Source organism: Pongo abelii, chromosome 3, assembly GCF_028885655.2.
Source record: "Pongo abelii isolate AG06213 chromosome 3, NHGRI_mPonAbe1-v2.0_pri, whole genome shotgun sequence".
NCBI classification, from domain to species: Eukaryota; Metazoa; Chordata; class Mammalia; order Primates; family Hominidae; genus Pongo; species Pongo abelii.
The window spans coordinates 91312725-91339065 of record NC_071988.2 but is presented as its reverse complement, the minus strand read 5'-3'; the positions used below and the strand labels follow the sequence as shown (position 1 = coordinate 91339065).

The window sequence follows — 26341 nt, the reverse complement described above, 5'->3', positions numbered from 1 at the left end:
TCTTACATTTAGGTCTATAATCCATTTTTGTTAATGATTAATAGGTAGGGGTTCAACTTAATTATTTTGCATGTAGATGTCCAATAGTCCCAGTACTATTTTTTGAAAAAAAATTTCTTTCCCCATTGAATTTCTTTGCATTCTTATTGAAATTCAGTTGACTATAAGTGTAAAGTCTCATTCTAGACTCTCCATTCTAATACAATGTTCTATATGTTTATCTTTATGTCAGTACTACAGTAACATATAGTAAACTTTGAAATTCAGAAGTATAAGTCCTCCAACTTTGTTCTTCTTCTATATGACTGTTTTGACTATTCCACACTCCTTGCATTTATACAGAAATTTCAGAAATAGCTTGTCAAATTTGCAAAAAGAGAAGCTGAGGTTTTGATAGAAGTTGCATTAAATCTATAGTTCAATTTGTGGAGTATTGCCATCCTAAAATATTAAGTCATCTGGTCCATGAACATGAAATACCTTTTCATTTATTTAGATATTTTGTAAGTTATTCCAACAATGTCCTTAGGAATGTGCCAGGTTTAATTTAGATCAAGGGATAAAGTGAAGGTTTAGAGAAGAAGTTTAGAATATAATATATTTACCGGTGACTTATGAGTGTCATAGGATATAACATACAGTACTCAGGAGATGGGAAGTGCTGTCAGATGGTTCAGAAAAATAAAATACCTGGATATGTATGAAGATTAGGGTCCAGAAAAAGAGGAAACATTGGGAAATCTATGTTGTTTGTGAAGGCTAAAATCACAGAAAAATAGAAATAAGAGACATGACAAGCTTAGTCCTGATGGTTGGCAGGAAGAGTGTGATTAGGCTGTGAGCTCTGGAGAGAAGCTAGAAGAAAGTCATGTTTGTCAGGAGCACACAGCATTTTCTGTCTCTCGCTTAACTCTTGTGGATGAAAAATGGAAGGCAAAAGGAAGTCTTTTCAAGCACACAGTAGTGGCTCCCTCTTAACCCTATAGATGTAGTTTGCTAAGGTAAGGTCACATTCTGAGAGTGTCCTACTTCTTTGACTATTTCTTCCTGCTCTCTTTAGTGGGTTCTTACTTCTATGCATGCCTACCAAACATTGGTGTCGTCACGTATCTAAATAGTAACCCACCAGCAGTAAGAAATCTGGACTTGAGAATCAATGATACGTGAAGGTATATTTATGTGAAATATTAGTAAGGTTTTTTTCTTTTCTCTCCCCATTTTTCCTTCAGGAACCTCTCAATTTGAGCTATGAGTTATGAGGATCTCATTGCCCTCAGATGTTGCATGTAACTGTCAAAATAGGAACACTTAAATCTGTGTATTATATATCAATTATACCTCATTAAATCTGTTTTTTTTTTTTAAGAATAATGGAACAAAATCTTAGCTTTTAAACTAAATAGTCAGGCTTTCAGATGTAATAAAAAAACTTTGGAAGTATATGAGATCATCAAGCCTATTAACAGACTTAAGGTGGGGAAAAGTGAAAGATGGAAATGATAATAGAGAGTTAAAAACCGCTTATGAGTGAGAACATGAGATGTTTGGTTTTGAGTGCAGCAAACCACCATGGTACGTGTATACCTATGTAACAAACCTGCACATTCTGCACATGTATCACAGAACTTAAAGTGTATATGTATATTTAAAAAGCTATTGTTTTTGATGCTAAATCCTGACCCTCTCTCTTACCCACAAACAGAGCCAAGCTCCAGCCTAATGGGAGATGACACCCTTCCTTCTCAAGTGAGGTTGGGATATCCCAGTGCATTTCTTTCTGGGTCTAGACTGGGGAGATGAGAGCCCCTGCAGAGAACTTTCCTGTGCATCTTTGTGTGTCATCTATGTTTAAACTGGATAAATGGCATGAAAGAGCGATGGCTTCATACTTCCACAGACAAAGTAGGGTATGGGAGAGCATTCAAATTTTCCTCTGAACATATCATTTTCAGCCTGAAGTAGGGTACAAAAATTACCTGATGTAAAGAGTGCTGGTGGCTAGGCACAGTGCCTCACACATTGCGAGGCCCAGGCGGTAGGATTCCTTGAGCCCAGGAGTTTGTGATCAGCATAGGCAATGTAGTGAGACTCCATCTCTCCTTAAAAAACAACAACAACAACAATTATCTGGGCATGGTGGTGTGTGCTTGTAGTCCCAGCTACTTGGGAGGCTGAGGCAGAAGCACTGCTTGAGTCCAGAAGGTCGAGGCTGCAGTGAGCCATGGTTGTGCCACTGCACTTTAGCCTGGGAGACGGAGTGAGACTCTATCAAAAAAAAAAAAAAAAAAAAGAAAGAAAAGAAAAGAAAGAAAGCACAGAGAACGAGAAAAAAGGAGTGAGCACTCTATAGGAATCAGATAAGGCTGTGGTCCTCTTAGGCTGACCACAATGGAGTGAAATGACTAGGCCTGTGGGCCAGTTGAGAACAATTACACATCTGTAAAAGCCAGAATGTAGACTTTGGCCAAAATATATACACCTTATCACAGGCAGGATGTTATGTCAGTATCTAGTAAAAACAGATGATACTCAGGAAAGAGAGAAGGAAAATCCTTAATGAGTCTGAATTTTAACTACATGTGAAATGAGGCGTCCCCTAGGCTGGCTGAATTTACTTAGAACTGACTAGATTAAGTTTTCTACTTCAGGAACTCAGGAAAGAAAATAAATTCAATTATAGGACATATAATAGTGGTCTTTACATAGCTATTGTGGTTATGGCCTTTACACCCAGTGTTAAATGTGTGTGGGTAGCCATGGAATTGAAATTTCCTAGAAAGTCAGTCTTTAGAAAGAAAAGAAGAGGATTGAGGTTTATACCATGATGATGAGATATAAAATAAGATAAGGTCTTTAAAATATCCACGGATTTATCAAAAAGGAGTCACCGGTGACCTTAATAAGACAGTTTCAGAGTAAGAAAAAGGTAAAAATTAGACTGTAGGGCCTGAGAAGTGAATTCTAAATGAAAAGAAAAATTACTGCTGGTGCAGGCTTCTTGATAAAATTTGGCTATGATGGCGAAAAAAAAATACAACTCAAGATTAAGAATGTCAAGGCCTTTGGTATTTCTTTAGAGTTTATATTCTGTTAGAGAATTTAGCTTGTTCAAGTGATGACGGGTGGAATAGAGTAGATATCTAGAAGTCAAAGATAGAGGATAGTAAACAGAGATGGTCCTCAAAAAGAGGGGCTAGTCTTACATAAAAAATAAAGGAGAGGAGTGTGTGTGGATATGCAAAGTGGTGCATTCAGTGGTTTGGTGGTTGAATGCTTTCTTCTTCAAAACCATTTCTCTGTAAAGAAGGAACTAGGTTTGAGGGTTTGAGTAGAGTCATCTAATGCAGAGAATTGGAATTCCCTCATGGCATTCTTTTCATAATATACTATATTCAATTGCTACAAAATTTTCCTATTGCAAGTCTTTGTTATAGTTTTTCGTTATAAAATATAATGTCAATACCAGAAAGTACCTTAAATGTAACTATCGAGCAAACACCGATGAACCACAGGCCATCAGTTCATGAAACATAGAGCATTGCCAACATCTTCGTGTGTGTCTGTTTTCTTGTACCCTCCCTAATCTCTAAAGACGACTGTCATTACTGTTTGTTTTCTTTATAGCTTTACTGCATCTGTTGCATCCCTGATGAACGTATTTTAGCTTTCCTTATTTTTGAACATTATATAAAGGAAGTTATAATGGTATGTATTCTTTTTTATAATTTGCTTCTTTTGATCAATATTAAAATATTAAAATTCATCCACACATTTTGTGCAGTTTATTCATAGAAGCTACATACATACAGAAACATACGCATGCATATATATGTTTGGGTGTATATATGTTCAAGGTGTGAGTATTTTATTGCTTATTTGTGGCTTGTCTTTTTGCTATCTTTACAGAATATGCTGATGAACAGATATTCTTAATTTCAACACAGTCAAAATCATCACTAGTTTACTTCAGGTTAAAACTTTTCCTCTACTTAAATGTCATGAAGATATTCTGCAATGTCATATTCTGAAAGACTTTAGTTTTCTCTTTCACATTTGGGTCCGTAACAACCATAGAGTTGAATTTTGACCTGATATTGAGTAGAAATCAAATTTAATTTTTTTCCATATTTATAACTAATTGGTTATGGTATTACCATGAAAAAAACTGCAGCACTAACCCTTTCATAAATTGTGTCCCTATGCATGAGACTGTTTTTATGTTTGTTTTTCTGTGCCATTGCTTTTTTGTCTTTTCAATACCAGAGTTTTAATTAGTTATAGATTTATAATAACTCTTGTTATCTTCTAGAATAGGCCACTCAAACATGCATTTATTTAAGTTTATTGATTTTTTCCAGGTTCTTTGATTTTATCTGACAATGTAGAAATCATATTGTCAATTTTCAATTACTGGTTTGAATTTCTGAAACATATTATTGTATCTACATTGTCAAAGTTCCCAATCTATGAACATAGGATCTGCAGTTTTTTGATGTCTACTTTACCAAAGTTTTATAAACTTTCCCACAGAAGTCATGCCCTTCTTTTATTGGATCCCCCACCCCTAGATTCTTGATAATGTTTGATGAAAAGGAACATAAAAAATGTTATTTTGGAACACTTAAAAATTTATGTAAAATTTACATACTGTAAAACATATACAATATCAGTGTACAGCTCATGAAAATATTACATTTTTATGTATCCATGTATTTGCTTAGGTCCAAGATATAAACCAATTCCTTTCCCCAAGATCACCATCGGTTTTCTAAAGTGATTGTGTCATCTATGCATCTACTGGTTTTAGTTCCAGTTAGTCCACAACTTTATCAACATATGGTGCCATTAGTTTTTTTTGCCATTGTGACAAATGTGTAGAAGTAACTAACTGTGGTTTTAATATCCATTTTTATGGTAAGCAAAGATGTTAATCAACTTCCCTTTTGTTGGCCATTTAGTTATGTTCTTTGGGAAATGACAGTTCACATATTATACCTTTTTTATTGGGCTGTTTGTAACTTTATGGTCTATGTGGGGATTGCTTATTCTTTCCATTCTCCAAATCTGTGTGTTCTCTCCAGATACACTGGTTTCCTCCCACATCTCAAAGATGAGCAGGACAGGTGAGATGTCTTCTCTAAGTTGTCCCAGTCTGAGTGTGGGTGTGAATGTGAGTGTGCCCTGAGTTGGGATGATGTCCTGTACAGGGCTGTTCCCGCCTTGTTCCCTAAGCTGCTGGGATAGTCTCTCATCACTGAAGCTGAAATAAACGAGTTGGAAAATGAATGAATGAATGAAGACAAATTATTGAAAAATAAGAATTGTAAAGGATATAAAAGAAAAATGGTAAAAGATCATATAAATGCACAACAATGAACAATGTGGTACTAAAGAGCTCAGCAAGACCATCACATTAATTATTGTTTGTTTTTGAACTACATGGTGGCAGAAGGTGCTCCTTACAATTTTTGTTTTGCAAACATTTGCATTTTGATCTAAGCTACCACCACCGTGACTGCCATTGCTCATTGACTCACCAAAAATTGGGTAAATGATTTTCTTATTTGTTTTTATTAATCTTTCTTAAATGTATGTATAGCTCACATGTATTTCAATGTTTTAATGACCAGAAATATGCCATGGGAGCTTTACACTTTTTTCTTCTATCAATTAGCCTATGGTAAAATTGGTTTTGTTATACATCTTCTTGCTCAAAGTCATAGTTTCCAAGAATATAATCAAGACGTTAAGTGAGGACTTGCTATATATTATTAGCTGACACTTAAATTTTGTGTTAAAGTATGTTGAAATCCCCTTGAACTATTTTCTTTTAAATTTTATGTATTTATTTATTTTAGAGACTAGGTCTTGCTCTGTTGTCCAGGCTGAGTGCAGTGGAATGATCATAGCTCACTACAACCTCAAACTCCCGGACTCAAGCCATACTCCCGCCTCTGTCTCCCTAGTAGATATGACTACAGTCATGTGCTACCATGCCTTGCTATTTTTTTTTTTTTTTTTTTTTTTACTTTTTGTAGAGACAGAGTCTCACTATTTTGCCCAGGCTAGTCTTGAACTCCTGGCCTCAAGGGACCCTCCCACCTTGGCCTTCCAAAGGGCTGGGATTATAGGCATGAACCACTGCACGTGGTTCCCCCAAACTCTTTTTCATAGCACTACGTTTTAGGAGTATTTTTTAAGCACCTGTTTTATCTTAATCTTGAATTTTTAAATTTACTTATTTTCTGCTTGATGCCATTGTAATGTAATTTCAGTGAGAGTAAACTCCTTGCTGTTGTCTATGTCTAAGTTTCCAGCATGTAGAAAAGCTCCTGGCACAGAGGAAATGAAAAAGCTCTTTGTTGAAAGAATATCTTTGGAGCAGAGCTCAAGGAATAGCAAGGTGAGGTCTGATTCCTTTATATATATTACTTAAGTCTATGATTTGTGATTTTGGGTCTTTTATTTTGCAGGATAAATTAGCTATTTTTTGATGAATGGTAAGGGGTATGATACCATTAGTAATACACATTTGGTAAAAACAGAGACTTAACAGTTAGACAAGCCAAAGGAAAAATAAGAACCTTGACTGTTATAGGTGAGTCTTAGAAAAATGAAATAAAATGTAGCAATAAATTATATACTTGCAAGGGAGATTTATTAGTAAAAGCAAAGCAATTAACATCCCAAAGTCATTTGTTATTCATTTCCGTTAGTGTACATGATATAATCCACAGATGCTACCATAGTAGGACCAAACTTCTGAGTAAGGAGTATTGAGTAAGATTTTGATTTGTTAGAAGTATATAAGTCAGTATTTTGTAGGGAGATGTTTCAGGGATCCATATCCAAAAATTTGAATATATATGATATATAATGACTCAAAATTTAAGATAAAAGTTTCATTAATTTGATTTGATTGCCCTCCAAATTATCTCCACCTCCTCATACACCCACACTATTACTAATAGACACAATACTATTGTAGAGAGAGTAAGTGCTACACTTTCTCCTTTATATTTCCCAGACTTCCTTGCAGGTAGTGTGAAGGCATATGTCTAGTTCTGACCAATGGGCTGTGATAAGTTGTGTGTGCCATTTTTTGGCTACAGCAATTCAATAAGAATTGGTATGTTCCCCTATCTCTCTCTTACTCTAATATAGAACTTTGGAGGTGATGTGTTCAAGAGGTAGCACATGAAATTCATATATCACACCTGCATTAGAATATGAAGTGATGTGAAGAAGAAATAATCTTGTATCATATATGACACTAATATTTTGAGAATTATCTATTACCATAGCATGAGTAATCTATACAAATAATACAGTGATTATTGATCATGTCTGAATAATGGTACATTTGACAAATGCATATACACAGAATTCTTAAAATGGGATACTAAGAACAATAATCATGTTATCCCTGGAAAGCATAATGCTGATATACATTTTTATAATACCAGGTCACTTTCATGAACTAGACATTTACTTATTTATTTGTTGCAAATATATAATCTCAATTATTACTCCATAATCTAGTAACACAAAGAGAAAATTTGGGTACCTCAATGACATCAGCTACTGCAAGCATTTAGCAGTTTCTGTCACCTGCTAACAATGTGATTTCAGGCAAATTAGCCCTTTGCGTCTCATAAATAAGACGGACAATACTAATGACTCTTGTAAAAATTATATAAGTTTAGTTCAGATAAGAATGCCTAGAAAACAGTAGAAAATTAATATTTGCTTTTGAGAGTTTATTTCTGCTGATCGGTAGAAGAGAAAGTTGATGTTAATATGTATCTGAAAGCATGCCGAATCTGGAATTTCATTTTTACTTATGTGTTAGATTAAAGAGCTAGGATAAAAATGACTATTCTTTCATTCTTAATTACTTTTTTATGGTTTTATTTATGTAATAAAGAGTTTTATTAGAGGAGAAACTGCTGATTTTTTTAAAATCTTGGAACAATGGTAATTATATTTATCACATGCTTACTGTTTTACTTAATTTATTTATCACATACTTACTGTTTTACTTAATTTCATATGATACTTAAAATTCTATTGGTCTATACTAGTGTTATCTCCACTTTACAGATGAGAAAATGAAGGCATATGGAAAGTCAGCAATTTCCTTGGACTACCTTTGCTACTAAGTGTTGATCCTGGGGTATGGGCCCACTTGGTTTGACTCCGGCATCTGGTATTTTGTATCCACAAAATTCTATTGCCTATCACAATTATTTTGTCTGAGTTTAATAACTGTATTTATCAGAAAACTATTCCAGAGTGATCCATCACATTCACAGGTAAATTTTAAGTTACCTTGTATTTATTAAAAAGATTTAAAAAATGAAGATCTGTTGTATGCCAGATGATTCAGTGAATTTTCTTCTGAAGGTAGGTGTTCAAAATGATCATCACTTAAATCAAGGTCACTTAAGTTCTACGGATAAAACAGGCAAATGAGAAACAAAATGCCTGTGTTGATGATGAGAATGGCATTCTGACTCCTGCCTTGCTGATTTCAGTTCTGGAAGAATGTTTTGAATATATTCTTTCAATGCTCACCAGGATTTGCTACCAGTTCTTTTTTACATGAAGACGTGCTAAGTTTTTCATATAACCTTCCTTGCTTTACTCAGATCCCTTTGTATGTTCTATAGGCAGTGGGTAATCAGGATAAAAACTCCCACCCTCACTTTTCCAGAAATTGGCAAGTGATGAAGACTGTGGATGAAGAAATTCTTATGAAACAGTATCTTCTATCCCTACTGAAGAATCTCTCAACTCCTCTGATACCTCTCAGAATGTTTCACGGCACTAGGTAATATATTATATAATAATGGTATAATTGCAGAAACATCCTTGGAATAGAAATTTTGTTTTTAAATGAGGAAATTCACTAATTATCCCTGTAACTAAAATGTAGGATATCCATGCACTTGCTTTGGAAAGGATGTCTGTATTGTTTTATACTTCTTATTGTATTTTATAATAACTTCATAGATTCATTTTAGGCTAAATAATTCTTGTAGAGGAATATATTTCCTTGTGCAGATCTGTACAAAGATTACATGACAGAAGACGTCTTCTCACTGGATTGCCACAGCAAAAGTGGAGAAGTTTGGTACTTTAAAATATCACTGGTGTATTTCCACACTGCATGTACCATTAGTCCATTATCTGGTTATATAATAAAAATAAGTAAATTAATATTTCAATCAAGGAAAAGCATCAAAATATGAAGGTAGGATTTAGCATTCGTGTTGCCCTTTTACACATTCTGATTTAAATTCCATCCCTTAAATTACAGGAATTTACATATTGTATTTTCTCTAGATACAGCTTAATAAGAAATGAAGGATGCTATTTTCTTATTTTATATCAAAAATTTTAAAGTTAATGAAGATACTGTTAATATTACCTTAAAGTTTTTGATAGTGACCATAATTATCACACCAGTTTTCATAAAATAATTTTTGAGAGTTAAGAATTAGGATATGCACATGTAGAATTAAAAAACATAAAGCATTAAAACATATTTAAATGTAAGAATGTTATGGTGCTACCTCTTCACTGAATGAATCACAGTTGCATCAAACATCTCCCCACTAAAAACAAGAAAAAAAAGTGACTTACTTCAGTTAGTTATTTCAATAATGTTTCAATAATATTTGCTATTAGAATCCATGGTTATTTGTATTCAAAATGGTTAGAGAAAAAGTTCTTATTGGTGTCATACTCATATATGGATTTTGTAACTTATCAAAATATGTAGTCATTTAAAAAAGATTATCCATTGTGATATTGGTAGAAAATAGTATTTTCTCTTATAACTTTTTATTTCAGTTTTGGGTTAAGATTTTTACCATGCATGCACGTGCACACATATATACATACACACATACATGCATGTGATAATATAAATAATGAAAAGTTTTATTCAGGCTACTTGCAAAGGCCTGAAATAAGGCCTATAATTAACTTAAATTAGTCTATAAGTTCTACAGCATAATATAGGAAATATAGTTTACTTTTTACTCAGATAAAATGTGATATATTTGATCTTTCTTGGCAAACATCCATTAAAGTGAAACTATTAATACATTAAAAAATGTGAAAAGTCTCAGAAATATAAATGTTGAGTAAAAAGTGTAAGTTGCAAAATGACATACCATTTATTATACATCTTGTTTATATACATTTTTAAAACTCATAAAACTCTTTTATATATTATAAGTGCCATATAAATGCATACTAAAATTTTTGAAAAAAGCCAGGGAATTATACACACAAACTTATACCTTTTTGAGGTCCTGACTTTCTGGCCACAAAAGAAAGAAATAGAAGAAAGGATGTATAGTGGGCCATCTGGCAATCACTGGAGAAGTATAGGGGTTGTTGCAGTTAATACCAATGTGAAGGTGTGAACATTTCTTAATCGTAATGAGAATAGTTACCTGTCTGTAGAAAGTAGCACTGAATAAGAATCAGACACCTTCTATAAGCAATGACATTATATCATTTTCCAGTGGCTAAAGGGAACACTATACAGTAAAGAAGTATGTAAGATGGATATAAACACACATACAAAACTCTGCAAATGTATCTTAATATTGATCAAAAGATATGACTCAAAATAATTTTGCAGTAGCATTTTTCAATAAAAAGCTCAAAAATAGGCAAAAGTGAACAATATTATTTTATAGAATACACTAGAGGTGGAAAAATCATTTTTAAAAGTAGAATGAATTACCCTAATCCACTAAGTAGTTTTTAACTCTACAGATAAGGAAGAAGGTGGATTCATAAAGGGACATTAAACAATATATGCAGTGATGGAAATGTTTTATAATTTAGTGTGAAATTTCCAGATGGTGGTGGTTACATGTATGTTTTCTTTAGGATTATTTATGATAATACGCACTTGTATGTAGTATTTTGAATATGTCATAGACCTTACCAAAAATGGTCTTTAAAATGTATAATTAACAACATTTTTGACTACTTGAATGTAATAAATGGAAGATGAAGTAATTGAGGAAGTTCCCAATCTTCTGGTTTGGATGACTTTTCTGTGTCTCAAAGCTGATGCCTGTTTACTAACAACAGTTTGTTTTCCATAATGGAAATTACATCAATTCAAATGTTAGTGTTTACCTTTCACTCAATCTAACTCATCTCAATGTAGTCAGGAGGAAAAAAATGAACACTAAAAACAAAATATTATTGTAGTGATAGACTTAAATTTCATACTCTCATCTCACAACTGACAGAGCAGAACATTTCACAGTACCTTGTAGTAAAAGCAAAAACTGTCAATGTTTCTCATGATAAGATGACATGTTTATTTTTAAAATTCCAAAATTTTCTTGGAATAAATTCTTTCTTTTACCCCATGAAAACTTAACAAAATGACTGTGTTCTAAATGTGATACTAAACACCACATAATGTCCCATTAGCAATTATAATTTGCTAAGAATTTGTAGCCTCTTGATATTTATATTTTGGTTCATCTTCATCTTTCTGTTGTTTCTTATACAGTCATATTTACAAATTCTTCTTTAAGTCTTCAATTCATACAAAAAGCCTGAATTTTGACAACATAATCATTAAAATTGACTATCATGTATGATTACAAATTTATCATTAAATATTTAGAGGTGAATATTGCATGTATCTGTGAAACACAGTTACTGTAATAGTTTCAGATTATTGGCTAAGTCAAATTAAAGTTAGATCCTACTTGACTCTAGAAGATGGAAGCAAACATCTCAAGTTAACAATTTTACTATCTAAGAAAGTTTCTCATTTTTTGAGACCATGTCCTCATGGCTATACATAACAGTAATATTCTGATTCAATGTAGGATATAGGGAAAAATACAAAATTATTTCAAAATAAAAATATGCTGAATGTTTGTAAAAATTTTTTCTTGGAAAAGTAGAAGCAGGTAGACTGGTTAATAGGCTATTCTGGCAGGGCACGGTGGCTCACACCTGTATTCCCAGCACTTTGGGAGGCCGAGGCAGACAGATCACGAGGTCAGGAGATCAAGACCATCCTGGCCAACATAGTGAATCCCTGTCTCTACTAAATTACAAAAAATTAGCCACGTGTGGTGGCACGCACCTGTAGTCCTGGCTACTCAGGAGGCTGAGGCAGGAGAATCACTTGAACCTGGGAGGTGGAGGTTGCAGTGAGCTGAGTTGGCACTATTGCACTCCAGCCGGGCAACAGTGTGAGACTTTGTCTCAAAAAAAAAAAAAAAAGAGGCTATTCCTCCATTTCTGTTAGGGATGACAATAGCTAGAGTTGGCTAGATGCAGTGGAGAAGGTTAGAAGTATTAGGATTTGGGGGTATATTTTTTGAAGTAAATCCAATGACAATTGGTGATGAATTGATTGTGTGCTGGCATAAAAGAGAAATGAAAAACTGTAGATGTCACATTTGAACTGCCCATTAAGTCATGGATAGCACAGTTCATTAACATGTTGTTTACCATAGGTTAAACACAGATGTTTTACTGTTTTGTGACAAAAAGTTCATTGACTACAAAATATGCTTGTTTAGGAAAAAACCTATTGCAATCAAAACCAATACTAGCATCATCCTATAGTAGTTGTATAATCGGACTCCAGACTAGGCTGCCATTTCAATCCTCCCTAGCATAGTTTTCATTCAGACCTTATCACCATTTGTCTAAATTATCTATTTTATTTATCTAATTATCAATGTTATTTCAATATAAATTAAGTCCAAGGAAAAACTATCACAAACAAATCAATGTAGTGAGATGAATACTCTGAATACAACAGAATGAAATAGTCTTTAGAAAAGAAAGAAAATTTTTGTAGATTTCACTGATTTCTGCATCAGTATCTGAAAGAAGAAAATAACGTTAGGTTAGTATAATAAAATGACCAAATGACTCACACTTACAGCAAAATTATTTTTCTTGATTTATGATTTTAATGTTATTTTAAAAAGACTATACTGAATGGTTATCTACAAATTCATGCTATTTGGCAAAATACTAAATACAAATGACTACAGAATATATGAAACTATTATATGTATCTAATATCTTGAACTAATTCACTAGCCAATTGTTCATTTTACATAAAAGTAAAATAAATGAAAACCAAAGAATATAGCAATAGTCAAGTTTAACTAAAAACGGATATCTTTTAGTTTCTTTGGCAATGGCTGCTGTAAAGAGGTATCACCAACAATAATAAATACCATCACATTTGCTTTTCAATTCTACTTTAGCTAGTGATGTCACCTCAGAAATAACTTTAATTTGGCTGACAGTCAAAGCCTTGTCATTTACCTGTCTGGTAAACATTAAAATTGGAACATCTTTGAGAAGGGATGAAGGGTGAGAACCTGAAATTAAGACGGCCAAATTTCTTGCTTATCCCCGATCAGATGACTAAGACACAGTGAGTCTAGTTGAGCTGTTTGTTTGTGCCTTTGGGTGGTACAATGTGGGGACAGAGAGACTTCAGGTCTAAATTGTTTGTTTTCTAAAACAGTAGTTCTTAATATGGGGTAGGATGGAGGCTGAAGGGATAGCATACGGAATAATCTGTGAGAACTTAAACAATGCCTCTTTCTATGTATAGTCCAACCCTCTTTTCCCACGTTAAAGGTTTTTACCTATATTAACTACTGTTAATTTAGAATCTTAAGTCATAATCAATTTGGATCAATTTAAGGAGGAACTCGCTATTTGTTCAAAAGCAGTCTGAGTTCCTTACACAAGACATGAGTTAATAGTTTGAAAGGTTCTGAGGCACAAACTACCAGTGCTTCTCTAAGCTCCACTTTCTCATTTTCATGTAGTAAAAAATATAATACATTCCAAGGTAGCTTCAGATTATGAGATTTAACCTCTTTATCTATAATTTCTAAATTATATTATCACATATGACTTACAGAAATGAACCCACGGTACTCTTCTAGAGAATTTCACTGATTTGCCTAGAAAACATAAAAAAAAGATCTTTTCATAAACAATCAAATGTACTTTATTTCATAGTATTGGGCCTATCTTTTCTATATAATCTTTCTTCTCTGAGAAGTTGTGTTTTGCTGATCTCTTCTTGACATGTTTAAAATATTCTACACTGCTACTAGGTTTAGCTTTCTGAAACAGAGAACTGGTTGAATCACTCCTCTCAGTGAAGGTCCCTAATAAATTGCTTTGGCTACAGGATAAAGTCCAAGGTATTGAGCAGTGTTTTCAAGGTTCCTTCTTATCCGGTTCTATTTCTTTTTATCTTCACTTTCTATCATTTCCTTCTACTGTCATGTGAACCATGAACTACAGGTATATATATATACAGTGTTCATAATACCCGGGCAGATGGAAAGTGCTTGTGTCAAATCTGCTGAATGAACATATTTAATGTGTGAAGCATTGGAGAAAAGCCTGGCTCATCATACCTCTCTAGAGAAGCTGCAAACACCATTGAATGTAACCCCTTGGTGAATATCTTAAAAGAAAAAGAATTCATCATTTTTTATGGCTGCATAGTATTCCATGGTGTATATGTGCCACATTTTCTTAATCCAGTCTATCATTGTTGGACATTTGGGTTGGTTCCAAGTCTTTGCTATTGTGAATAATGCCGCAATAAACATACGTGTGCATGTGTCTTTATAGCAGCATGATTTATAGTCCTTTGGGTATATACCCAGTAATGGGATGGCTGGGTCGAATGGAATTTCTAGTTCTAGATCCCTGAGGAATCGCCACACTGACTTCCACAAGGGTTGAACTAGTTTACAGTCCCACCAACAGTGTAAAAGTGTTCCTATTTCTCCACATCCTCTCCAGCACCTGTTGTTTCCTGACTTTTTAATGATTGCCATTCTAACTGGTGTGAGATGGTATCTCATTGTGGTTTTGATTTGCATTTCTCTGATGGCCAGTGATGGTGAGCATTTTTTCATGTGTTTTTTGGCTGCATAAATGTCTTCTTTTGAGAAGTGTCTGTTCATGTCCTTTGCGCACATGTACCATAAAACCTAAAGTATAATAATAATAATAATAATAATAATAAAAGAAAAAAAAAAAAAAAAAAAGAAGTGCTACAACAAAAAAAAAAAAAAAAAAAAAAAAAAAAAGAAAAAGAATTCTTATCTCCTTCTAGGAAACAACTACTAGAGCTTTCCAGGTGGTGGCAATGTGCTGCATAAATAATTCATTGGTGGATTTAAACTTTCATTTGTTTTTAGCCTCTTGCCAGAGTTCAGAGTATCTTCTACGTAGTTCAGAATCATGGTTTCCCTTTGGTAAAATAGCCTAATTCCTTGGGTCATATCTACTAAAATTTAGGGACTAGCTGCTTCTTAAATCTTTTTTTTGGTCTGAAAACAATTGTTTTTCCAAAAGTTTAGTAAACTTCGCTAAAGCTAAAGTTCAAGATAAATAATAGAAACTGCATTTACTCTTTTGCTCAAAACAAAAATAATGTGCAAACATGAGAAGAAAAATGAGAAGGAACAGTTTTTCAAGATCTAAATATCAAGCTGTGTAAAACAGTGATCACTAAGAGACAGGAAGCAAGGTAGGTGGTCTCTATGACTGTCCTAGCATACTGCCTGGAGTAAGTTTCCATGGCTTGGTGCAAGGGAAAACACACACACACACACACACACACACAGAGAGAGAGAGAGAGAGATAAAGTCCCAGCAGATTCTCTGAGTTAAGTAGATGGAGCTGGGACTCCAGGAAGGTCAAGATAGCTGACATTTACAGGCAGAGTACCTGATGGGAAAACAGGCCACAAAGATGTAGATACAAAGATCTATATATTGTGTGTTCTCACTTATAAATGGGAGCTAAGCATTGAGCACACATGTACATAAATATAGGAACAAGGAACACTGTGGCCTACTAGAAGGTGGTGGTTAGGGATGGGTTATAAAAGTACCTCTTGGGTAATGTGCTCACTACCAGGGAGAAGGGATCCATTCTCTAAACCTCAGCACCACACCATATCCCCATGTAACAAATCTGCATATGTACCCCATGTAACCCCTGTATCTAAAATAAAAGATGAATTTTTCTAAAAAAAGAGGATATCCTCACATTTCAACTGAGTATTGATTAATTATATGAAGATACTACCTGAGGTCAGGTAGAGAACTACCTGAAAGGACAGAATAGAACAACAATTGGTACTCACAATTGGTACTAGGACAGGAAAAAGTTCTTGATCCCACCAGCCAGAGTGAATAACCACAAAATTCACGGGACATAAGTTTGAGGACTCAGAATAGTTTGATCTCAATAAAGGAAAAATTAGCCTTGGATAAAAACATTCATCTGTTCCTGTTTAATAAAGTGTAAAAGCATACTAACCTAATAGCATTCCAGAATAAAGCTCATGAACATGTATGTCCATACACACATATATGTGTGTACTACATATACACATTATGTACATGTTGTGTACATTATAGATATAATAATATGTGGGTACAATGTATACATGGCCCCAGGAGGAGGAGGATATGTAGGTACATATACATGTGCATGTGTGTGTGTAAAGATATGTTAAAAAACTTAATGCTTTTCCCTAATATTAGGAACCGAGCAAGGATGTCCATCTAATCACTTTTATTTGACATTGTACTGGATGTTTAAGCCATTAAAGCATGCAATAAGTAAATAAATGCATCCAGTTTGGAAGCTAAGATCTGTTCAACAGATGAATGGGTAAATGAATTATGGCGTATCTGTATAATAAAATAATAATCTGCAAAGAACCAAACTATTAGTAAATACAACTTTATGGATAAATCTCTAAAAGTGAATGATGTCTGACACAAGAGTACATACAATATTATTCCACTTACATAAAATTCTAGAAAATGCAAACCAATTTGTAGTGACAAAAAACAGCCCAGGGATGGGAGGATGGGGAATGTGGGATTACAGAGGAACAGGAGGAAACTTTTGACTGTGGTAGACACATTCCCCATCCTGGTAATTCTTTTCATGAGTGTATACATATGTCAAAACACATCTAAGTATACACTTTCAATATGTGTAGTTTGTGGTATGTCAATTGTATCTCAATAAAGCTGTTCAAAATATTTAAGTTGATATAGGTTTGCTTGGGGAGTGGTTTTTTTTTCCCTTCTACAAATCTCATTTCTCATACATTATAATGGTAAGATAGAAACAACCTACCTGGTCAAGAGAGGGAGAAAGGTGAGATTCTGGGGCAGTAGGCTTGGCTGTAGCAGGCTCAGCTGGTGAAGGTTCCTCTGCAGTGGGCTCCACTCCAACAGGTGCCTCTGCAGCAGGCTCAGCTGCAACAGGTGCCTCTGCAGCAGGCTCAGCTGCAACAGGGGCCCCTGCAGCAGGCTCAGCTGCTACAGGTGTGGCTGTAGGCGGTGTAGCTGCAGCAGGCTCAGCTGCAATAGGTGGGGCAGTGGGTGCTGCAGCTGCTGAAAAAAACCTTGAAGGAGGGACAAAGGAGAAACCCCTAGGAGGGAGAGGAGGAACATTCAACCGAGTAGCTAAGGGAAAACCACGGATGTGATAGACATAGAGGAATCCAGGAGCAGTTAGAATCCAAGGATACGAAGGTAACCCTGTATCAGTGTAAGTATTCCCAGGGTAACTGGGGACTGTATTCACTGGGGGATAGTAAAGAGGAGGTGGCAAATTCCGTATGCCATAAGGAATATTCAGAGATGGATGAAGTGGGTGACCATCGTCATTGTCATCCTAAAGGAGAAACAAAGAAGTCGAAGTTGATTGTTTGTATTTGTCCTGTCTATATATTACTTATGGTACAACTGTGATGATATATGATAAGTAATGATATTTTGAAAGAATTCCAATGTCTTATCTTTCTTAAGGCTAGTGTACTTCCATATTTTTGAAGTAAGAAGTAATAATCTCTTAAGAAAATTGAATAAACTCCAACTGAGGAGGAAATATTTTGTGTTTAAGCAAATAAGAGTGTTATACTCCACAGAATACAAAGATAGAAGGAAAGCACTCGCACTTTTAGGATTGATACAGGATTATGAGATTAGTAGCTCTGGGCCTTCTTCTCTGCACCCTCCATTGCCTTTCCCACTGCCCTCAGCACTCTCTGGGTCTCTAAAGTGTCCACTGAAGCCTCTGCTTCATTATTCCTCTTCCAGGTGTCCCATATTCCAGACTTATCTTTCTCAACTTCCTACCTCTCTTTATCAATGCTTCCCTTCCTTTAACACTGTGCATCTCAAATTTTCATTAAGAGGGTGAGCAGATTGGGAAGCTGAAGCGGGCGGATCACGAGGTCAAGAGATCGAGACCGTCCTGGCCAATATGGTGAAACTCTATCTCTACTAAAAATACAAAAAAATTGGCTGGGCGTGATGGCGGGCGCCTGTAGTCCCAGCTACTCGGGAGGCAGAAGCAGGAGAATTGCTTGAACCTGGAAGGCAGAGGTTGCAGTGAGCTGAGATCGGGCCACTGCACTCCAGCCTGGCAACAGAGTGAGACTCTGTCTCAAAAAATATATATAAATAAAAATAAATAAATAAATAAGACGGTGAGCAGACTGGATGTAGATGTCGTTAATGTTATTGTATATAATATTATTATTATATATAATAATATACAACACTGAGAAGTTTCTCAATAAATGTAGATTGTCCCTCAGGGTCTTTGAGATATTTTAAGGTTTTTCTTGATGGAAGTTCTGTGATTTATTTTTAAAAGTATAAAATGAGTAACTTCTCTGTGCCATCTCTGTTCTAGGGGATCCTACATACTGGAAAACAGACAAGGTTTCTTTCTTCTTGTGTCTGGGATGCTACATTCCCCAGCCAGTCAAGCTTCTTAATCAACATTTAATTTTTTTCCAATTTTAGGTAAGTTTCCTGAATTACTGAGTTAAATTTTTCTCACGAATCATACTGCCAGAGCCCGCTGAGGCATGACGTATATACATAAGTAATATATGTCCCCAGGTGTTCATAGAGGCAAATATCAATTATTTGCATTGTGGATCATAGAGCCCTAGAATCTGAGGACTTAAATATTAACTCATAAGACAAGTAAATGGGTGCAGCACACCAACATGGCACATGTATACATATGTAACAAACCTGCACGTTGTGCACATGTACCCTAAAAGTTAAAGTATAATAAAAAAATAAATAAAATGATGCAAAAGAAAAGAAATTCAAAATAATACCTAGTACTATTTCTATTTTAAAACATTATTTCCAAAAGATTTCTACTCCTTCTTTATATGTCTGATCATTGTTGGTCAAAAGTGTGCACATCACAGATTATGTCTCTTGGGCTTTCTTTGCTAGAGTGTCATGTTGATTTATGGCATACTGGTGGATAGGTATAAGTGTAATTTTCTTAGTACTCTTCTGTTACCAGAAATTGAGGCACAAGTAACAAGGAACTGAAAAAATCATCTAACATCAGTTAACCAGTATGTGCTTTGAACTCATAGAGATAATTTATGGGTATTTGCTACACAGAAATCATCTAACTCATTGGGACACGCTCCTCCTGCTAGTGGTTCCTAGCTTGAAGACACATATTCCTAGCCTGAATATATGGCCGGCCCACTACTTCATGTTTTCTATTGCTCTAACCCTTCATGCAGACAGAGCATCTCCAGATTCATCACTAAGTTTGTTCAAATGAACTTAGGACATACTGACAATGTATTATAGAGGCATGAGGGGAAAACCTTGGCATAGCAAAAATTTTCTTAAGCTGCAAAGGGAGTGTACTTAATGCTTTTGCTCATTAAAAAGACTAAAGACCTTTTGCTAAATATGATGAGCACAAACATATTCCATAAAGATTTTCTATCAAATCAGAAGAGTTTAATAGCACTATTATTTTAAGAGCAATAGCAGTCATTAAATTTCATTGTAAAGAAATCAGAGTTTTAAAATGTAAAATATATTTTAAGATAAAAACAAATATACTTGCGTGTAAAGAAAAAAAAGTTTTACCTCACCAATGAAGGGGAACCGTCTCTAAAATAAAGAAAAATATATTTTAATGTGGTTATGTATTTGAAAACATCTGTACCCACATTTCCATATTGCTGAAACATTTGCAAAGCTTAATAATACTTATGGTTAATTTTTTTGAAATTTGAGTCACTAGTATGAATTTTTTTTTTTTTTATCATTACATGGTTTTGACCTAAACAATTTCCTCAGGGAGTTTTACTTTGGCTGGAGGGATTTTGGTTTGTAATATTCAACATGTACATAAATCTTTATCATCTGAAAGATCACTCAGCTCTCATTCATATATCTGATTTTGCTATTCACTTTTAACCTCCCAGGTTTTGTCTGTAGTGTGTGTGTGTGTGTGTGCGTGTGTGTGTGTGTGCGCATCTGTGTGTTAAAGAGTGGTCTTTGCCACGGGAGCAATGGCTCACGCCTGTAATCCCAGCACTTTGGGAGGCCGAGACGGGCGGATCACGAGGTCAGGAGATCGAAACCATCCTGGCGAACACGGTGAAACCCCGTCTCTACTAAAAATATAAAAAATTAGCCGGGCGTGGTGGCGGGCGCCTGTAGTCCCAGCTACTCGGGAGGCTGAGGCAGGAGAATGGCGTGAACCCGAGAGGCGGAGCTTGCAGTGAGCCGAGGTCGCGCCACTGCACTCCAGCCTGGCGACAGAGCGAGACTCCGTCTCAAAAAAAAAAAAAAAAAAAAAAAAGGGTGGTCTTTGCCACCTCTTCACAGTACCAGAAGGACAACAGATCCATTTGTTCTCCAATGAAGCTTCAATATGGTTTGTGAATTGACCACAGATTATGAACTACAGAATAAAAATAAAAAGCAGTACAGGAAAATCATCATTTATTATGTTAAGAATTGGAGCTTCATTTATCTAATTTTAGGGAACAAAAATAATAGTTTAAAGTTTGGACAGGATGATAATAACATCAATAGTAAATAGTATCAAGTAGCAGTTGAGTTTCTACCATACGTGAGGTACTCTGCTAAGCACTTTAAATAATTATCTTATAAAATCTTTAAAACAATGTTATGATGTAGGTGTTATTATTTTCTCCATTTAAAAAAAGATAATATTTAGCATAGTCACTGGCTAGGATTAAGAATTTGCCATCAGATTTGTCTTACACTAGAGTTTCATCTACTTATGTTACACTAAAGGCCATTGCATTACACTATATTACTTTACATTCCACTAAAGGTATGATGTGTATTTACTTCTATTCCATCAAGTATCCCTAATGTCTGTACATAAATACCTCCAGCAATGGCACTTCACAGCCATAGGAAGCCCAGTCCAGCATTCTATAATTTGAAGAGATAAACTCTGTTAAGATAATCTACGTGGGATCCTGCTTTTCTATAATTTTTCCTCCTCCAGCCTCCTACATTTCTGAACTTACCTCCTTTCCTTGCTGTTTATCTATTTTCAGATACTACAACTTTATTATTTTGATTTTTAAATTTTCCATTGAAAAGTCTGACACTACAAACCTCATGTCCATCTATGTCTCTCTGCAGCTTTATTATAAACACTATAGTAACTTTATCATAAGCACAAATCCCTATGAACAATTAGCAAATAGTTATACAATTGTTACAATTTTGGAAGTCCATTTACTTACCTTCCTTGCAAAAGCAACATATACAATGCAGGCCCAAAGGAGAAGCTTCATTTTGATTGGCCCTATGAATATTAACACTATAAATTTATTGTTTTAGAAAATATGCAATATATTTTTAAATTATATTTTTCTTCTTTCGGAGAGAAATGAAAGAATACATGGCTTTTTTAGTCTGTGTAGGAAGACCCTTAACAGAATAGTTGGCCGTGCTATTTAACTACTGTCTGTATTACTTAACAGGAATGTCACTAAAGCCAATATAAATATATATTAGCAGATACCATTCAACAGTTAATTGACTTCTAACTAAAATGTTTAAAAGTAGATGTCAACTCATTTAGCTCCCCAGGGACACATTTTGCAATTAATTTATTTTGGAGGTCTTACCAGGAAATAAAATTGCTTAAATGTCACCATTCTATGGGTGCTTCTTAATATTCTGCTTTTATAAATTCAGTGGGAGATTGGTATCACCTACTTAGAAAAATTTGTAATCTTAAACTTGATTGTAATTTTTTTTCTCTATTTCTGAAGAATAGTGGAGAAGCCACATTCTCAGGTGTGTGTCTTGATTAGGCTCAATTTTCTTCAGAGAACTTAAAACCATTCTCCAACTGATTGATTATTAAAGTGTATGGCTTCTTACTTCTTCAAAGCCAAAGTATCTCCACTTGTACCAAAAAATTGCACATACGAGGACACTTATAGCATTATTTAGAATCTCATAATGTGAAAAATATAAAATCCCTACAAAAAGTTTTATTAAGAATAATAATATTAGGTTCATGATATATTGCTAAATGAATATTTAAATATTAAATATTGCAAAGATAAGCCATAAAGAGAATAAAATCATGTCCTTTTCAGTAACATGAATACAGTTGGAGGCCATTGTCATAAGTAAATTAATAATGCAGGAACAGAAAACCAAATATTCGTGTTCTCCCTTATAACTGGGAGCTAAACATTAAATACATGTGAACATAAAGATGGCAACATGAGACACTGGGGAATACTAGTGGAGGGAGGAAGGAGAGGAAGTGGGCTGAAAAACTACCTATTGGGTACTATGCTCAATACCTGGGTGAAGGGATCCATCCATACCCCAAACCTCAGCATCATGCAATATACCCATGTAACAAACCTGCACATGTAGCCCCTGAATCTAAAATAGAAGTTAAAATTATAAAATAAATAAATAAATACAAATAAATAACTAAAAGAGCAAATAGAAACAAGAATAATATTCCTACTCTAGAGACTTGTAGCACTGTAAAAAGAGCACCAACTTTATATATGACAGGAAACTAATTTAAAATAAAAAATTATGTAGTAGATAAGGACGTGAGTATTGGTAAAATATTTAATGAGTTATGAATTAGACGATGACTTTGTTTTTATAATTATTTTTATATTTTTCTTTCATTTTCTGTAGTCTATTTTTTTTGTGAAGTGAGAATGTATTGCTTATATGCTATGTATATTCTAGTAATATAATGAACTTCCAAGTTTTTTTTGATAAGATTGTGGATTCTTTCCTACCTAATCCTTATCAAAATCTAGGCTGGAAAAAAATCATCATATTTCTCAAAACATATTTTTAATCTTGGCTAAGCTGCTTACCTGTTCAACGTGGTTTTGACCACATACTGAGTGGCCTTTGCTTTAGTGATCTTTGATATTGTACATCAGGTTTTCACTGACACACAATTTAATAAAAAGTGTTTCATTATCCTTTTCCTTCTTTATTTTTTCTTGAAATAGCATGTTAAGTGAGACAGACTTACTTGACCCTATTTTTCAGTTCTTTAGAAGCACATGAGGCTTTATGAACGGAACTGATCTGTTTTTTCTAGGGTTTATGTGAATTCTTGAGTCCAGTCTGAATGCAGGGAAAAAAAATTTCTTTGCTAAGTCTCACCTCATACAGTGTTAAAGTGAGAACTCAGGTGTGAGGTGGACTAGATTTATACAGACTAGATTGTGTCATCAATCTCTGCAAATTATGAAATAATATAAATATGCCATGTATTTACAAGTATACTATTAAAGTCCATCTGACTGAAATCTGGTAGAGAAGTTTTTAAAATGGGAACATATTAACATAAAAAAAAGGATATGTTGTTTCCAGGGTGCAAACTAGTGGATGCAGCTCCTGGTCTTGACGTGGACAATGTGCCTCAATCCCTTTCTTTCCAGGGATATTTATAAGTCCCTAACTTAATGTTTACTCTTTCATTTTGAAACAAATTAGCATTGACTCTGAGAAAAATAATTTAAAAACCTATGAATTTGACTGATTTGGCTGTGAATTACTTCCTTCATTTCAGAGAACCATAAAAATAGGGAAATTATTCCCATAAAATGACAATAAAAGACAAATTTAGGAACTACATTAAGCTTAATTCCTAAATGCAGCTTGCAAATATTCATTACTTGACTTTATTTTGGCATCAATTAGAAATTATGATGAAGAAAGTTTATGCTTTACTTCATTTTATGTTAAGCATGTAATAGAATAACAAATGTATTTTTAAACAATGATGTGGTTTCTCTTCTTGTATTAGCATTATAAACATGAATTAACTAATGTAAACAAATATTACAAGCTGAAAGAGCTCTTCTATCCTGTGAATTTATTACTGACAACCTAACAGCACTAGTAATATGTTATATCAAAGAATAAATGAGGCATACTAATGGTTGTCAGTGCACACATCATACATCAGAGTAATGTGAAGTAATTTAGCTTGATATCTTCTTAGGTCATATGCTAGGTTCAGTGTTGTTTGTCAGGAGTGACAAAATCCTTTTGTCTAAGTATTTAATTTCTGCTCTTGTGGACTAGATTAACACAACCCCCTATACTAAACTAAGGCCCTCGTAGAAACAAAGTGGGCTCATGTTTATCTAATGACTATACCGTAAATCAGGCATTCAATAAAAAAATCACAAGACACACAGAAAGGTATAAACAAGGTCTGAAGATTTAAAAAAAAGCAATAATCAGAACAAGAGTCAGTTGTTACACAGATGTTGAAACTCTTAAGCAGGGAATTTAAAATAACTTGGATTATTATACTAAATATTCTGATGATAAAGATAGATGAGATTCAAGATCACATAGATAATTTCAGCACAGAGAAGGAAACTGTAACAAAGAATAACTAGAAATGCTATAAAAGTTTACAACAGAGAAAAAGAATTCATTTGACTGGCTAATCGATAGACTTGACACAACCTAGGAAAGGATTAGAGACCCTGAGGATATGTCATAGAAATCACCAAATTGAAACACAAATTGAAAAATAGCAAATGTTCTAACATTTGTAATCCTAGGAGAAAAAAGAGCAAAGCAGAAAATGTTTAAAGAAATAGCAGTCAAAAACTTTCCAAAATTATGGACAGAAATTAAAAGCACTGAAACAAGATACCCTGAGAACACTAGGAATAAATTCTACACACACACACACACACACACACACACACACACACACACACAGCATATTGTATTGAAACTGCTGGGAACCAAAGACAAAGAAAATCTCGAAGACAGCAACAGAAAAAAAGAGACTGATTATCTACAGAAAAATAAGGATAAGAATTATGGTACGTAATTTCTTGCATGTCAGAAACCATGCAAGAAAGAAGAAAATAGTAAAATCTTAAATGTAATGAAATAATACTGTCAACACAAAATTCTAGGTCCAGGAAATATATTCCTCAAAAGTGAAGGAGAAGTATTTTCTCAGACAAAAACTGAGGGAGTAAACCAGTAAGAAAAAAAATGATTTGAACAACACTATCAACCAATTTGATCTAATTGACATTCATAGATCACTCCACTGAACAACAATGGAATACATATTCTTCTCAAAGTCACATGGAACATATGCCTAGATAGACCATATTTAGGGCCATAAAACACACCTGAACACATTTTTAAACATAGAAATAATAAGTGTTTTGTCAGTCCAATGTAATTAAGCTAGGTGTCAATAACAGAAATATATCTTAAAAATTACCAGATATGAGGAAATTAAGCATCATGCTTTTAGATGACCTATAAGTCAAAGAGAATGTCTCAAGGAAATTAGCAAATTTTTTTTTGTTGTTACAACATCCAGTCAAGATGATGTTTCCTGAAGTTTCCTAGCTCACTCCTTTACTCCTACCCTCATTGGTGAGGCTATGCCATATATTTATATATACTGTCTGATTTATTTGTCACAGGCTGCATTCTATCTTAGGTTTCTGCAACATCTTGGTTTACTTCTATTTTTAATTTGCAATTAGCAATATTCACTCTTAAACCTTAAGCCTTCTACATGTTTTGGCAAATGTATGTAGTCATATATTCACCACTACTTTATCATATGTAAGGGTTCCATCATGCTAACATTTCCCATGTGTGGCCCCTCTGTAGTAAAAAAAAAACACACACACAAAACAAACAAACAAACAAAACCTAACAACATCTTTCCTTTCCCTCAACTCTAGCAACCACTTAGTAGTTTTTCATTCCCATAGTTTTGCCTTTTTTTCTATTTTCCCCTTATATTAATTCTTTTCTTCATTTTTTTCTTTTTTCTTTTTTTCCTCCCTCCCTTCCTTACTTTCTTTCTTGTTTTCTTCTTTTAGTCATTTAAACAATAGTTAGTGAGTACTGCTATAGGC

General features: G+C 34.2%; 1 protein-coding gene across 1 annotated transcript; it reads right to left on the bottom strand.

Moving 5' to 3' along the window:
* Window positions 1-9574: 9574 nt before the first annotated feature.
* Window positions 9575-21715, bottom strand: PRR27 (proline rich 27). Its single transcript, XM_054554774.1, has 5 exons — window positions 21665-21715; window positions 20019-20042; window positions 17224-17766; window positions 14466-14515; window positions 9575-9620 (listed from the first exon to the last, which is right to left on the bottom strand). Exons 1-5 carry the CDS (start codon window positions 21713-21715, stop codon window positions 9575-9577), a joined length of 714 nt encoding a protein of 237 aa, XP_054410749.1.
* Between the last annotated feature and the right edge of the window lie 4626 nt (window positions 21716-26341).

Bases quoted from the DNA above. Each gene is read 5' to 3' on its own strand.
- PRR27 (XM_054554774.1), bottom strand. From the start codon at position 21,715: ATGAAGCTTCTCCTTTGGGCCTGCATTGTATATGTTGCTTTTGCAAGG. The intron at 17,767-20,018 runs GTAAAACTTTTT...TTTCTCCTTTAG, and splicing joins GGTTCCCCTTCATTGGTGAG to GATGACAATGACGATGGTCA. The intron at 9,621-14,465 runs GTATGATGAGCC...TCTTGTTTTTAG, and splicing joins TTTGCAGCTTCTCTAGAGAG to TGGGGAGATGTTTGATGCAA.